Source organism: Nothoprocta perdicaria, unplaced genomic scaffold, assembly GCF_003342845.1.
Source record: "Nothoprocta perdicaria isolate Ctin4 unplaced genomic scaffold, notPer1 scaffold_165, whole genome shotgun sequence".
Classification (NCBI taxonomy): domain Eukaryota; kingdom Metazoa; phylum Chordata; class Aves; order Tinamiformes; family Tinamidae; genus Nothoprocta; species Nothoprocta perdicaria.
The window spans coordinates 1,309,687-1,326,466 of record NW_020454816.1 but is presented as its reverse complement, the minus strand read 5'-3'; the positions used below and the strand labels follow the sequence as shown (position 1 = coordinate 1,326,466).

The following is a 16,780-nucleotide window of genomic DNA, read 5'->3' as shown; positions in this document are numbered from 1 at the left end:
GGAGACATCAACATTATCACAAATGCCCAATCTAGTCATATTTTCTTACCATCACAGGTGAAGTCCTGGGCATCCACATCCTGGATTGGAATATCCTTTAAGAAAAAAGGTTTCAAGCAGCGTGGATTTCCACTGACAATCCTCTTCTTCCTCAGCCATTTTCCCAGCCAAGCCAAGTGGCAGTTACAGTTAAAGGAGTTAGCCAGCAAATTGCTGAAATGGAAGGAGACAGAGTTGCATTGAACATGAACATACAGAGAGGCTTAAGCAGCTATCGAGAGACGATGGGTTCCAAGCCGACCTCCTTCCTGCCATCTGTTTCAGTGAGATCCTGCTCTGTTTTACAGATTAGGCAGCTTCCACACAGATTTTATTTTGGAATCGGGGCTGTAATTATAATATACACACACATGCATATATATACACACACATATACATACATACATACATATATATATATATATATATATATATATATATAAAAAAGCCAAAGCACTTACTGTTCAAATTCCTTAGACATAGCTATATCAGCACCAGGGCTGTGTTTATGGTATATTTTCACTCAAGCTACAGCTCATGCTCAAATCTCACACATTATATCCACATATCCGTGACCTTCAGTGTGATTCCTCAGGGAATGCTGTGGATAAAGTCTACTCATGCTGTACAGAAACAGTGAGGATAGCACACTACATATATATACAAATATACATATGTACACACACACACACACACACACACACACAGAGCTTGTGGTCCTGGGGATGGAAGGAGTATAAGGTGACATTTCTTTTAAGCAACTGTCTTCCTAAGCTAACCAGAATAAGAGCTAAGAGCCTTCAGAACAGAAATGTTAATGGAGTCCTATATATACACATATACATAATTTCTGATTAGGATTTTTTTGTGACTGAACTTCAGATGAAGGGAAGAGGCTGCTGTTCCTGGTGAAATGGAGATCGAGACTCTTGCATATAAAGCTAGGGGGAATCTATAGCCTCTGTCCTGGGCTGCCTCGTGGAAGAAAAATGAGCTGTCAGAGCCCTATGTCTGCAGAATGAGGTATTGGAACTAACGCTGAAGGAATTCTCATGTCAAACGTGAAAACATCTGAGCGTTCTTGTCTTCTCTCTGGGAGGGAGCAAGAGATGGTAATGAAATTCTTCTACAGGGCAGCACATTTTGAAGATGAAAATGTTTAAGGAACTAATAAGGCAGGTTCTGCTCACACACACTTCAAGCAGCACGTGGAGGGAACCTTAGAAGTCTTCAAGACACAGACCTAGGCCCGCAGTCAAACCTCGCGCTGACTTTCAGCCAAGCCACTCCTGCAGAACGCGGCAGCGCTGAAGAGGAAAACATCTGCTGCAGTTGAGATGGGGCAGTGAGAACACAGAGCCAAACCAGTCCCCAAGTGAGACGGGTTCTAGGCCAGTCCTGCAAACCTGCAAGGTGATTTACAGCCRCTCGACGCCCGGCAAGAGAAGACACCTCAATCACTGCCACAGCCTGGCGCGTGGTGTGCGCAGSTACATGGGGGTCCAGCACGAGCTATCGAATGTTACGTAGAGGGATGACTGGAAAGGAGAAAATTCAGCATAAAGTTTAGTGGTAGAAACAACCCAATGGAGCCACGTTGCCTCGGACTCGGCAGCAAGGCTAATTTAGTGCCTAAAGGTGGGAAAGTGGATGGGTTAGAGGGAGCTTTCCACAGAAGGTGCAGACAAGCCCTGGCCACCTCACGCCAAGCCTGGTTATATTCCTGCCGAATTGCTTTCCGTTTCCTTTCATCCACGACCGGACCACATGCCTTGTATATTTTCCATCCTGACACAYTTTGGCGTAGGCAGAGGGTTTAAATGAAGTGCTTAAACCTCCAAAGCTAAGCGAAGCAAGGCTTCAAAGGCCATTTGTTCCACTACTGGAAAAGAGTGAGATCACATTCACACAGCAGCTTCCAGGCCACAAAGCCACCGAAGGGAATAAGCCACAAGTGGATGAGAAGAGCAGGTGAGTGTAACCAGGCCCTGGATAACGCACAGCTCCGAGCACGAYGCTCCACGCATCCACAGCACCTTCTTGGGACACTCCAAAACCCTTCCAAAATGCTYCAGTAAACTTGTACACACAGAGCCAATGAACAGGGAAACAAATTCTTTCTTTCGAAACACAATTAACTCTTCAAATAAAGCACAAATTTACCTTCTCACAYGTTTCACCCATCTCCTTGTCACTTCCGCACCACCTAAATTCCTTCCTTTGCCCAGCCGCCTTGAGCAGCTTGATTTTTTAAATTCTAGTACTAATTAAAATTTAAAATTAAAATTTAGATTAAATTTTAACTTTTTTTTCCCTTTACGTATCATGAAGCTGGTACATAGGCCCACATACATGCTGCTTCCATGGCAGATTTTGATTCGTTTTTATAAAATGCATAAAATCAAGGATCTCTAACGCGTGACATTTGGTAAGAGCCTTCCTAATTAATGGGTCAAGCAACCGAAAGCTGCGAGAGGCCAATGAGCTGCAGAAGCTTCATCTTTGAATGTGGTTATTCAARAAGAATTCTTAAATCACAAAGGGTAACGTTGGGCAGTTAGAAGAGCTCTAAAAATTCATAATTAGTAATCAGACTTCCTACACCTAACATAATGATTCAGCCACTCACACAGAAACAGAGCAATCAAGCTTTTAGCAAAGACATCTTATTAACATTAACTTTGTAAGTGTTTCGTCATGGAGACAGGCACATTTTTAAAAGGAAAGGTGAACAGAAGTCTTGAGGAAAGCAAAACGCATATCCAGTTACAAGTATCTCTGTTAAAATTTGCAAAGAAGTCACAGAATATTACATATTTAAATGAATTCTGGTGGCCTGTTAGAAAAACATACTGAAAGGCATCTGGATATTGTTGAAATTAGGCAGGAAATGTAGCCTAGAATTTAAGTTAAGTTTATACTAGAAATGTGACATGTTTAATTCATGAAAAAGCAGCTCTGCTTGCAAACATGCCCACCTGCCTGCCCAAGGACTGAAAGACAATTGCTGAGCAATGGGTATTCAGACATACAACCACACTTGAAATCAATACGCCCAATATCTAATTTAGTTAGTAACAAATAATAAAATATAGCTTTTTTTTTTTTTGCAATATTTTGCAAAATAGATGTTTTTCCCCTACTGAACACCATTATAGCCTTGGCACTACTTTCAGAGCTGTCCATGATACTATCGATGAGGTTGACTCTCAAGAAGCAACAAAAGGAGCTGCATTTTCTAATGTTCTGTAAATATGCCAAGATAAAAACAGAAAGAAATGTTAAACTTAGTATGACTTCGTGGCTCATATTAATAGATGCAGAAATGAGTCACTGCAAACAGCTCACTAACTCACAAAGTGTGGGCTGAACAGGAAAGTGGTCATACAATACGTCTTCATTAGTGTTGTTGCTCCATATAACCACCTACAAYGGAGCTCTGCTAGGAAATTACCACTTCTGTGCTTTGCATTTGTATCTGAAAAAGCATTTTGGATTTGAATCAAGGTCAACAGAATCAAGAATCCAACAGCATTTTTTTCTCCTGACTTTATTGGATGATGGACCCAACACAGTGAAGAGGTGTCAAAGAACAACCTTTCTCATCAAGGCAGAGCCAGGAACCTGCCACGAGCAAAACGCTTCTAACAGCCAGGGCCAGAGCAGTGCAGCCTAATTAGCAGCAGCTTTAACTGCTGCTGCTAGAAACTGTAATTKCCTTTATCTGCAGCTCAGTGATACATACAAAGAAAATTGGCCGTMTTCTAAGAAGGCATGACAAAGACATCTCAGTGTGAACAGAGTCAAGAATTGATGGACTAATTTGGAGAATCAGAGCTACAGAGGGACCCACGGAAGGGAACACAGTCTCTGGAGTGGGAGGCAGGCAGGCCGTGGGCACAGCCTGCAGCACAGGGAGGATTAGCTTGGGTCAGTACCACTTGATTTGACTTGGGACTTGAAAATAGTGAGTGTAAATATCTGGTTGTGTTTGTGTCTCTGTCCATCAGCTTCAAGAGGCTTTAGGGCTAGGAGAAAGAAATGGAAGGGGGGGTCTGGTTTCTTTAGGCTGCACTGAGCTCCTGCCAGACCTGATTTGCTGCTGAAAGGTTATTAACAAAAAAGGGAAGTGTGAGAAACTAAACAGCTGAGACTCGGCACTTCCATCTTCCCCAAAGCCTTTAAAAATGGGTACCGCGAGTAAAACATGATGGTATCTGCTTTCAAAACCAGAAATGTGATAGCACCAGGAGTTTGTTTTGGTTGGACAATTAGGATGTGTTTTCAGGGCAATGTGAATRGAATTAAGCAGACAGCTTCCATTAACAGCTCCATCAGGCTTCCCTTTCACAGCTGGAAACAAAGGCTGGACACTCACTCCATATTTATCAGCCTGTAATTCATTAAAATGGACACACCATGAAAAGAATGAAAAAAATATTTGAAAAACAAGGGAAATACTTCAGAGGTATGTTGAGAAATAGAAGGGGATTATCAGAATAGCTGAGCTAGGGATCTTAAAATCATGTTCCCCTGACATTTAAATAATTTAACTGRAATCCAACAGTCTTCAAATATTAGACTCTAACTGACACTAAGGCATCTTCAGAGAGAGCTACAGTGTATGATCAGCTCTTCATTTGTGAACCTGCAGAGGTTGTTTCATGGGAACTATTGTAGTAAGTTGGCTCAGGTAGGATGACAGCAGCCATCTCACCTGAGGCTGGCAAGGTCCAGGCTTTCTCAGGCATCCCATGCACAAGTTCTTCCGAAGCCTTCAAACCTGCAGTTCCAGTGGGACGTACTTTCTTTTTATCTTTCTCCACAAATGAATAATTAAACATTTTGATTTTGAAACTCCAACACTGYTTTCCTAAAAGGGGAGCATGGAATCACAGCATCGCGACACGTTTGAGGCGCAGGCAGATAACTTACATGGTAGACAAAGAGACCAGTGTGCTGAAGGCCCCGGGGGTGATGGTGCTGATGTGGTTGTCGTACAGGGAGAGCAGCCTCACGGAGCTCAGGCCCGCAAAGGTGTCGTTGTTTATACAGCTGATCGAGTTGCTTCTCAGCATCCTGTGGGGATTAGAACAGGCAATGAGAACAGCTGGGGAGGGCTCTCCTTTGAGGAGAGGAGGGGATGATCAATAGATTCTAGGCAAGCACCAGACTCTGCGCTGATTGCCCATGTACCACACTCATGTAAAACTTCGTGAAATCGTGAATTTAAAACTTATCTGTTCCACAAAACAAAACCCAGAAGCTGATGGGAATTACATATTTGAAATTAGTACACAAACAACATTATGACTAGGGACAAGCTTGTAATAAACATCCAAGTGCTTGAACTTACTAGGTATCTAAGAGCAACATAAGCTGTAGTTCAACGACCATTTATTTGATAGGGACTGGCATGTTCCTATCATGCACCTTTTAGTAATCTACGCTGTAACAGCAAGAAAGCAGCCTTCCTAGCAGAAGTCAAGGAACAGCCTTGGAAAGATTTCCAGAGCAAAAGCAACTTCGGAAATCTCATTAAAATCATTAACGACGAGAGAGAAAGCGGTTACCATCCTCTCAAACGTTCTTTGCTCAGAGCTTGTACCAGATGGAGCAGTGCCGTGTTTTGGAAGATGCATCTCTGAGTTGTTATGGCAACAATGTCCTCGACGAGAAAGCCTAATTAATCTGAAAGGCCGGAGTATCCGGTGTCTCTTCTTGGCTAAAACGGCTCAAGGGTCATTTCTTACACTCTGTGTAAGAGTAGAACCCATCAGCGTCTGGGGGTGTGAACATCTCTGTGCTGTGATATTCCTTCCTGGGTGAAATATTATTCAGCAATTAAAGCCTATCACCAGGGATGCACAAAGTATCTACAGCTCTTGCTGCTGCCACTGTGGGCTGATGCTCTGACCTGAGGAGGGGTAATTCCTTGGTATCAAATCCATGCAGTGAACAATGAATTCAGACTCCCCTAGAAATCTGGATTTAAACCTCATATTGGTATCAGTCAGCGGGACATTGAGATACCACATCAATAGACACTTAAAAAAGGCCAAAGGGAGATTAGATGCAGCTGGGAGGAAATCCACTCTGTAACCACAGACACTTGTTGCTAAGGATCTAGCCATAAAAAGTTTTTCTTTTCATTAGTGTTCCCCAAACACAGTTATCATGGATGGTACCCTCTCCAGAGTTGTGGTGTCCAAACAGCACCGGAACCAGGTTGGAAAAGAACTGCAGGGCACAGGCACAAAGGCATGAGGCTGGTGCAAAGCCAGGCCTAGACCACAGGCTCTAAAGGGAACCAGGTGGTAACTAAGGGAGGAAAATAAGTGAGTAAGGCCCTCAGCGGCTTAGGCACTTCTGGAAATTCCCAGGCAGAAGCAGTAGGAAACAGGTTCTCAGTTCCATACGTGAGGCATTAGCCACAAGTTCCGCAAGGCGGGAAGATCGGATGCCAACCCATCTTTCACAGTGATTTATTCCATCTCAGGAAACATCCAGGCTTTTTAAAAATCGGGCCGTGATATTGTCAATGTGGCCCCTTTGTCAAAGGCCAGGATATTTATGCTCCATGTTGATTAATGGATAGAAATGTATGTCCCTCAAGCCAGAAACCTGTGGATTTATACCACAGTACGCCATGCTCTGCGTGCCCTTCCTGAAGGAAAACTTATACTTCTGAATCCTCATTTCATGCTGCGTATATTTAGACTGCTTTATCAGCTAGGGGGAAATGTAGGTCAGGTCAGCAGGATAGCTTGAATGTTAAGTATCTTTTTATTAAAAAATGCTGAATTTTGTTTAGGAGCACTGCCACAGGCTGCTTTATGGCATGAAAATTAATTTAGTATCTGCGGACAGTATTTGAAATTCCCTTAGTACAATGCATACATTAAATCAAAGAACAGATGGCTGGAACTACAGAAAAACAATGTTAAAGGAACAGCAAACGACAAGTTCCCTATTTGTCATTACAGCCAAAGTCCTCCAGGTGAAGGTTGGATTTCATTTTACACCTGAGTAAGGAATGGAGGAAATGTGCTATGATACTTTGCAACAGAAGAAGCATTTGCTACTAATGAATAAATAGCAGATTTTAAATTGCCTTTGGCATCCGAGTGCCTATTTACTGAGTGCAGCCACATAATCAAGTTCTTTCTTTCTGCAGCAGGGAGCCTGTGCAAGAGCAGGTATTTTTTAGGTTCAGCTCATCGGGCACCAGCCTTTGTGTCACCTGAAGCCCAGTCCCTGCTTGTTCCTCAGGATGGGGATGGATTAGATGCCACCCTGAGATCCTCCCTCGCCTTCTCTTTCCATGTTCTCACATGACTTTGTCTCAGTATCATTTTGAAGAGAAAAATAAATTTTAAAAGGAAAACAAATAGGTCTTATCAGTTTATATAAGAGTGATAGTTTTCAAAAGCAAATTACAATCTGCTCAGCACTTTAAATATATGGGAGACTTCAATGCCAGTGACGCAAGACCCTGTCTCAGACCCTAAATCCAGGGATTTTTAGCAGGCACTGCTGACCTTGAGCACTCCAGCTCAAGTTAGGGAAGACCAGAGAATAACGAGTCCTTGCACTTACAATGTCTTCAGTCCCGTGAGGCCTCTGAACATGCGCCCGTGCACCGATTCCAGTTGATTCTCTGTCAGGATCAGCTCCTGCACTCCTGAGGCCCCATCGAATGCGCCCTCCCGGATCTCCTTGATCTTATTGTTGCTCAGATTTCTGGAGGGAGAAACAGGTCAGAGTGAGGGAGGGATTTTACTCCAAAGAGACACCATCCCAGCGGAAGGAGAGTGTGCATCTGCCTTGAAGCCATCACGCAGGGAGAGCAGCACTCGGAGGCCCAAACTCCCACTTCCCACCCGCTCCCTTCCCGCCTCTGAAGCGCCCTGGACCACACGCACCTGCAGGACACACGTTACAGGCACCGCAGCCTCTCCCCCGGCCTTCCAGGGCTCAACAACATCCCATCCCAGCAGGACCCCATCCCAGCAGGATCCCACCCCATGCCATCCCATCCCCAGCAGGAAGCTACGGACCCTGCTGGCAACTAGGTGCTCATGTGGCCAGAGTAACTTAATTACTGGTCACTACCACTGAAATACAGACCAGACACTGATAAATGAGCCATATTTATTTACTGTACTAGCACCTTTACTGCTTTAAAACTCAACACTGAAGCACCATGCAAAACTGTGCAGCAGAGATCTGACACAAATCATGACAATGCAGTCACAAACTCCCAGACACTCAAACCTAACCCCAGCATTCAAAAYGAGATGAGTATCACTTAATTCTCAACCACATCTACAGCAACACGTGGCTTCATTTTCCAAATATTTACTCTGCACACCCAGTCTCAAGATGTTTGCTTATAAATCAGCACGGCAGAACCTCAATTTACAAAGTCAAACGGAGCTCTGAGGAAATGCAAGATGAATTTTCTTCTATTTCCTATCTGTGAGAAATCCAKCAAACAGAAAACTTCTGAATGACAAAATGTATAAAAATAAACTTTAATTATTTAAAGTGTTTACAGAACAAAACCTTGGAACTCAGTCCTTCAAGCATCTACAATGATGACCTGTATAGATTGTAATGAATAATCCTAATTATTTAGGTTTACGACAGCAATTTTTGCTTTATTGTCTACATTGAAAAAGATAAAGTAAAAGATGTTCTCCTGGTCCAAAGAGGACACCAAACTCGAAGCTATTGCTCCTGCTGACTGACACCTCATTCCAGAAATGATCCCACTACACGCAGAGCACGAGTAATCGTTTCAAAATCCAATTCCAGGTGATATAAACCAAACGACAAAGCATCAGCTCAGTGCCACTCAGAAGAGCGGACCATTTTGTGGGGATGCAGTTGATAGAAGCCACGGCAGCAGGACAGCTTGGCCTCAGAGATGATTAGTGGGGGTCTCGCTCTTTGCAGAAGCCATCACTTAATTAAAAAGGAAAAAAAAAAAGARACTTTTGGAGGTATGTTTCCTGTGGGAAGCTTGAACAGGCTGATTTATATCTACCAGACAGTGGCCGCAYGCAYGGACCCATCACCTCTTGCGTGGTCTGTGGTCAGAAGGACCAGGAGGACGTCAGCAATGGGCCAAAACCAAAATCAAAGCGCTCACAAACACGTACACGCAGGCTGTGCTTTCCAGGGGTTCTGTGCACTCTGCTAACACTCCCTTGTAGAGYTTATGCTCAGTGTCAAAGCGAGCCCAACAAGGCTGTTTTGACACATGCATTTAATTTTGTGGCTCARCTGCTGTCTACTGGGAAGATTTGGAGCTTAGCATCTCTCTTGAATCTTGGTACAAGTAATTACTCCCAGGGATTTCTTCCCTGGTAAAGATCACCCCACGATGCATCTTTCCACAAAAATAAATGAGCCAATAAGCAAATGTTCATGATAGGAAGGGAAAAGGAATTATTATAACAGGCCAAGAGTTTGATCTTTGATTCACAGCTTGTAAATTCATCTACACTTGCAGTTAAGAACTCATTTTAGTTTTTAGTGTCTAAAGGATATTTAGTTACATATATTAAGAAATGGGTGCAGCCGTAATAGATGAGCAGATACTCAAGATGGAAAAGAAGAGGAGCTGGGAGGAAGGCTGGCTATAAATTGCAAAGTTGCACAGTCCAACCAGTCTGAACGGCAGCCCAGGAGCTCCTGTAGACAGGCAGCTCCAGCAAGCCCCACGGTTTCAGCAAAACAACATCATGCAGAAACGCGCCAGCAGTTGCACAACAGCCTGTTTATACACATTTTCCAACGAAATGATCTGAAAATCCAGTATTAAAGGCTATGGTGAAAACAAATTGTAAGCCAGAAAAAGAACAAGCTTCACGCTTGCAAGCAGGTAAMGGAGACAGTGCTCTGCAATCCAGGGAGATTCTGATCCTCATGATCCCTGCAGACGTTCTGCCAACCTGGGTTTCTATTTGTCTTCCTAAATTGAAGTGTTTCTTATCAGAATACCACCAAAAATTGTTGTATAGACTTCAAAAATCTACCCTCCCTAAGGTCTGATCTACTTTCTACATATTTACCAGAAGAGGAGATTTGAAAAATTATATCCTTTGCAGCCTACATTTACTAGCAAAAATAGTCAACTGCTGATAAAAACCTTGAAAAATAAAACCAGTGGAATTTCTGCCTGCTTTGCAACTCAGACAGCCCTAGCCCATCTTTTGCAACATAAAAGTAAGCTCTTAAATGTGACCATGGCACTTGGCAAAGAAAATAATGTTTTCCTATCAGGAAAACGTCCAATACAGCAAACTCACATTATAAAAAGGCCCCATCCCCCAGGCAAGCTAAGCCTCTGTTGGGAATCACACTGGAAATGAAGGAAGGCAGCAGGAAAGAAATCCTGAGTCTTGAGTATGTCTTAAGATAACCTTCTTGGCAGGACCCAAAGGGGAACCTGGACACTGAAGATGGCTTTTGTTTCCTTAAACATTCCCTGATTACTGTGCTGATAAAGATTAATCCTATTTCCAGACTAATATTTTGGRCAAGAGGTCCAAAGAAATCATGTGGAAAGCCCTGGATTTGCTTCTTGTGGGCTCTCACTGGGAAATGAGCAGATCTAGGAAGCTGTCAAGGTGACACTGTCTGCACAGCTCACCGCCCAGTCTGACCTGTTTACAGCTGAAATTTATAATAATATTATTTCTGCTGATTTCATAACTTTGGTAYGGCTATGGAAGACTGAGCCATATTCCATTCAGGCTTAATCAGAGCTTGCGTCTGGTGCTGCTGGATCTACTTTAACCTTTCCTCTTGCTCTTCCTTGCTGCGTGATGGACACACCTTCTGCACGAGCACAACCACTAAAGCCCAGCCCAGCACTGGCAGCTCRGGCTCAGCTTGCAGCCTGCAGGCGGGCTGTTTCATCAGCATCTTCTCACTGGGGCTTTCCCTAGACTCTGTCAGCCTGCGGGGGGGTTGTCTGGAGATTTTGATTATATTTTTAGGAAGAAAAACACAATGTGATTGCAAACTTCTGGAGGGAAAATATTTGCTGAGAAAGTTTCACAGCTTCTCCGAACAGTCTGGCTGCCTGGAAGGTAGAGCCCTTCCCAAAACTTCATGGAAAAATCTCTTTTTCCTCTGCCATAAAATCAAGTCTGTTACTGTATAACAAGTGACAGCTGACGGCAACTTCAATTGCTCCGGCAAAATTTATGCGCAGAGGAAAGAACAGCAGGTAATAGCTATTTCCAAGGACAGAAATTACTTATACTTGCTCAAGAAACTTGAGATGCTGTTTTTTAAATGACTTCTGCTCTGCAAACTTTATCGGGGATTCAATTTCATTCTGCACGTGAAGTGTGTGAAATCTCCGGCTGCGTCAATAAAGCCACGTCAAATAAAGCTACGTCAACAGTGCCCATCAAGCAACAGTAGAAATGTGTCCCCTATGCACCTGAAAAACTGCAGCTCGAGGAGGGTTTTTCCTCCTTAATGTCTAATAGTGGCACTAACTCCCGTCCTGCTTGTAAYTAGCAGGTTGGTAATTAGCAGGAAGATGCTGTTGAGTAACCAGGTACAGGAAAGCTGAGGGGGTTGTTTGTTCTGGCAACCCAGACCCTCCACAAATGGGCCAAGGAAAATCAGGGAGCCAAGGGGTGCCTGCAGCTTCTCAGGGAGCAGCCACGGAGTGAGGGTATGGCTGAAACGCTCCTGCCCGACCTGGAGCAGCAACCTTTTGAGGAGACTCCTTTATTCCAATCAGGATAGTTCCTTACAACATCAGGAAGAAGCCAAGAAATGAGCTCAGCTATAGAAGGCAGCTAAAGGGCTTTCCTGACTGGAGGCTGCCACTGAAAATCCAGAGCAGACCCCATGTTTTACAAAGCACAGGGCCCGGCCACGTGTCTCTGTCAGAAATCAGCCATATGAAGTGCACCTGCACGCCGGGGTCTCATCTCCTGCCAAGCAATGGAGCAGAGGGATGTTTGTGTTCCTCAGGAAACCAGCTCTTAGAGACCCGGCGTGGCCGCTTCCTGCTGCGCTCGCACTGGGCACGGAGCCCTGCCAGCGTGCCCCTCGGCCGAGCGCCCATGGAAGCAGCCAGGACAGCTCCACGCCYGCCCACAGCAGGTCTCGGCTCCAACGCACGGCAAGACCCCAGCTATTACACCTTACTGGTTTTCAAAACCTAAGTTCKTAAGGCCTGAGGGGAAAAATGCTTTCCCATTTGTATATACTCTTATACACCATGTGTTTTCCATTAGGCACCTATATATCCAGGACAGCAGGGTACTACAGTGGCAAGAGCCCTTTCCGAGTGCACTGTAACGACGACTTAGGGATCATTCCTCAAGTTCTAGGCTACAGGACACGATGACTTCCCGGGTGTGGTGGCCCGTGTGTGCCCAAACACAGATGTTTGGGCTACAGGACTCGCACCCGCAAGCCCCGACACCTCACACCGCCTCAAACCTCCACATGGACAACGCCAGGGCCTCCACACAGGCCAGAAAGCCCCAGTTACCCTCAGCCTGGCAAAGGCAACCAAAAGCTACTGCAGGGGAACAGTAGAGAACACATTATATCTCATGTGGTATAGAGTCATGGGGTTAACACTCTAAATATCCCTTTAGGAAACTGATCACAAGGTGTCTSATTTTGATCCTCTTTCCAAAACACAACTCTTATTAAATGTACAGAGAAAGATTGATCTTCCCATTAGCTGCTTGATTCTCTGCTCTACACTAGTAGCAGCTTCAAGAGTCCAAAGAATATTCTTCTGTCACTGATTTAACTGGGCCTAACAGGGACTCAATCAGTTCCTTTAAACTCACATTGAAACTGAGTTCTGCTGCTGTGCTACTAAACTAGAAAAGCTTCATCCCTTCCTCCTTCCACGCAGTACAGGGCAGCATGTGCTCTATTAAACATAAAGCTAACGAGCAAGTGACTCCAACTTACATTTTTCTGAGGTTGGGCAATTTCTTGAAGAGTCCAATAGCTTCCAAAACAGAAATATCATTGTCATTCAAACGCCTGGTAGGAAGAAAGAAAAAGACATTTAGTGCTTGACTAGATCTCTCTAGATATCCGGCTGTGCCACACAAGAGAGCCCCACAGAGAATTATGACCTTTGTYGAACACGACACTGCTTCTCTCCCAGACTCCCACAGTCCAAGAGTTGAACTCTGAAGGAAGGGGAGCATATGAGACTATCTGTAATAAAATCTTAAAATTCCTTTAAGAGCATAATGCCAAAGGACAGTGCCAGAACGCTGCCTTCTTTCAGCGTGCGAGACAGGGGTTGTGAAACCCTACCCACGCAAAGCCAGGGGACACGCACTGCCTGCAGGGCTCAACACACAAACAGAGCAGATCTGGTTTCAGGTCCTTTCCCATCTAAGGCTACTGTTTAAAAATACCTCAAAAATACTGCCAAGATCACTGCCCTGGCAGGTCTGCGATGCAAAATGCTGTCTCTCATTACATACAGCTCATTTTTTTTATCCTGTGTAGATACTTTGCTGTCTTTCTGGAAATCTCTTTTTTAATTTTATTTAGACTTCAGATCAACATTTTTATGAGAGTTTTAAGTGAGTACCTTAACACTATAAAGAGAACAGTAGCACAAAAAGAAAACTGTGGATCTCTTCAGATCATATTCTCTCAAAATCCTAAGTACTAAACTTTTCTCATACTCTATTTAAAACCATATCATGTTCATAATTCCTAGGAATCTCAAAAAAGCAGACAAATTTCATAGTTGTAGCTTGACAACCTGTTGATAACCTTGATAACTGTCACAGTGAGAGTCAGTTCACCCAAGTAGCAGGCACYGCCAATACGGAATGAGTTCCCGTGAGGAATATTGATGAAAAGAGTTGATCCATTTCGTAAACAGAAATGGCCAGATGCAAAGGTAATGGACTCAAATGTCTCGTAGAGATGAGGGTGGAAGGTGCCTTGAATTGGTTGTAACCTTTACAAACCAGGAAAAACACCTAAGAGGTCTTAGAAAGCCACCCTGTCCTGCTGAGAAGCAGCACTTACAGGTCAGTGGTGTATTCAGGAAGGTGACTGGGCAGTCGGGTTAGTTTTTGGTTAGAGCAGTCCACGATTGTTCCCTCGCAGCGACACTTCTCAGGACAGACAAGGTCCATGAAGCATTTCCCGGTGAATTTGCTCCTGTAATCCTCTGACCCTGCAAAAAAACAAAAATACATTCCAGCGAACAGCTCCTGATAAACGCAGCAACCGGAGATTTTTGGAAAATCTCTTCTTGGCATTCTCTCCTGCTACCTCCCAGCTCCTGCACACAAATTTAGTGTGCTCATCTCTTTTTTTTCAAAAGACTCCCAGGACTCATCTGTGCTGTTTTTACCCCTCTTCTGGGAGATGAATTCCTTGTCTAAGAAGCCTACCTGTTAAATCATCCTGTTTTGAAAGCACATACAATGAGCTGCTGGGGTAGCATCCAGGAGCTCCCCCAAAGGCATTTATTTTTCCCCATTTGGCACTTACTGCAGCAACAAGGAAGAGGGGTCTCATGAGAGGAGCAGCCACCTTGCGGCATTCAAACAACAAAGGAGTTTTTAGAAAGGCATTTCAGAACCAAGCTTTTAAGACGACAGCACGTACAGTTATTCTTGATAGCAGCCTTGTATGAGAGGAGCTTGCCCGTTTTTTGACACTTCGATACCTTTATTAACTACGCTAAACAAACAGCAGCGTAAAGYAGTAGCGGCTTAAATCATTTTCATTTTAATTAAGGACTGGGTAGAGCGGAGTTAGTGAGAAGCAATCCCTAACGTGCCATTACACTGCGATTGCCAGACCTTTTTGACTAGGTTCCTGACCCATTCTAATGAAATGCATTTCCAATTATGCTCAGAGAACTAATCTGTCCTTTTCAGGCTTGTTTTTTATTTCTTTTTTTTTTTTCCTCTTTCTTTTAATAATAGGAGGTAGGAAATTTGATCTCTGTGCTTCCAGGAACCAGGAGCAATAATAAAATTGTAGGTAATCCAAGTGTTGCCAARGCCCAGCCATGCAATACCTGCCTGCTCACTTCGTATTTCATAGTGGGATCACCGGAGTCGTCTTGGAAAGGCAGGTGATGCCCGGGGAGCACAACCACCACCAAGTGTTTTTAAACTTTTCCAGAGCCTTGAAAGTCAATTGCCATTGTAAAAGGTAGTCATCAGAGTCAAAAACCCTTGGCTGAAAGCGCTAACTCAAACAGGCCAGGCTTTCCCAGGCACGATCTGAGCAGGTTCAGGTTTAAAAGAACCTGAAAAATCAATAAAAGCCTAAACGTGAGCTGCGTTTTGTTTTGACAGAATTGATGACATTCACAGGCTGCTGCTTCTTCCCTGATTGATAACGATACCACTGCTCGTTTTATGGCCACACGCCGTTTTCCATAAGAAAAAGAGGAGTCACCTAAAGCCATCACTGTTTTAATTCACGTTACGTATCAGCCCCACAGGGCGATGCAGCGAAAGCAGGCGTTCCTGCAGGCCAGCCAGCATTTCGATTCCAAAGATACACTCGGGTTTAATTTTGTAATCCTAAACTCCGCTATGGGAAACAGATGATGCTCAGCTCTGTGCCCTGCTGCTCTGTGGCGCTAAGCACTTCGCAGGTTATCAGGCTCCTTGTAAATTAAACTGCTAAAGGGAGATCTAGGGGTTGCTTTTCTGCTTGACAGCAGCCGACACAGACTGCAGGACCACTTGAAACTCCAATCAAAAGCCTTTGTACTTCAAGGCATATTCCTAAGTCTGGAATCCTTTAAAACATAAGGACCAGTGGGCATTTATAAAATACATACTAAGTGTTTCCCCATATGTCCATCCTTTTAACAGAGCCACCTGATTCTCAGTCCTAAAACCCAAGTCTTGGCAGTCAGGTTGAAATGTCGAGAGATGAACACAGCCCAGCTTGATTACAAGAACATCCAGCTATTCTTTCTTACATTTCCCAAATGTAGTTTTGGTTGAGGATAATTCCTGGAAATAGTGCAAAACATATGCGGAATAGCTATTAGGGCCAGAATTCATTAAAAGTATTCTAATTACAGTACACCTTGAAAAAATGATTACAATTTCTCGGTGCTCAGCAAGGGATGTGGAAATCCAGAAGCTAACCCCTCTATTTCTCATTGTCAAAATGCTCCTTGAAACTATAAATCCAAATGTCAGGAAGTTACATAGGGTAAAATTTCATTAAATATGATTTTTAGTCTGCTTCTAGATACAACGTTCATCTTCTCATGGAAAAGGGACAGGAGGGGAATGATCTGTGGAGAAGAAAGACAGGTGTATAAAATTAGAGGGTGAAAATGGGCCTTGGTTTTGCTTCCAGCCTTTTGGCAGAGCAAATACAGAGGAATTTCATCCAGGCAACTGTGCAGCCCGATTCGGGGTGAGGACCTTGTTCCTGTCCCCACCACATTGGCCACAGGGAGGCCAACCAATTTATCCCAGTTACCAATGACAGGAGTAACATTTTCACTTCAGAGCTTATGCAACAACACTCTCAGGTACCAGGGTACTCTAATACTTCAGTATTGCAGAGCAAACACACCCACCACACTGAAAAACAGTATATTGAGATAAAGAAACCCGACATTCCCACACACTGAAAAAAATGAGTTATCTTTCTAATACTTATATAGAGAAATTGAGTAACAGTGCAAATACTTTTTCCCTTATTTTTCTTTTAAAGC

At 43.8% G+C, this 16,780-nt stretch overlaps 1 protein-coding gene across 1 annotated transcript in view; it reads right to left on the bottom strand.

The window, feature by feature from the left end:
* The window catches only part of SLIT3 (slit guidance ligand 3), a 337,579-nt gene that overhangs the window by 76,745 nt on the left and 244,054 nt on the right, over positions 1-16,780 (bottom strand). Inside the window, exons 15-19 of the mRNA XM_026035707.1 lie at positions 14,101-14,251; positions 13,012-13,086; positions 7,639-7,782; positions 4,975-5,118; positions 50-213 (exon numbers count right to left, since the gene is read on the bottom strand). Coding sequence (XP_025891492.1) covers positions 50-213; positions 4,975-5,118; positions 7,639-7,782; positions 13,012-13,086; positions 14,101-14,251 — 678 coding nt within the window. The remainder of the gene's footprint in view (positions 1-49; positions 214-4,974; positions 5,119-7,638; positions 7,783-13,011; positions 13,087-14,100; positions 14,252-16,780) is intronic.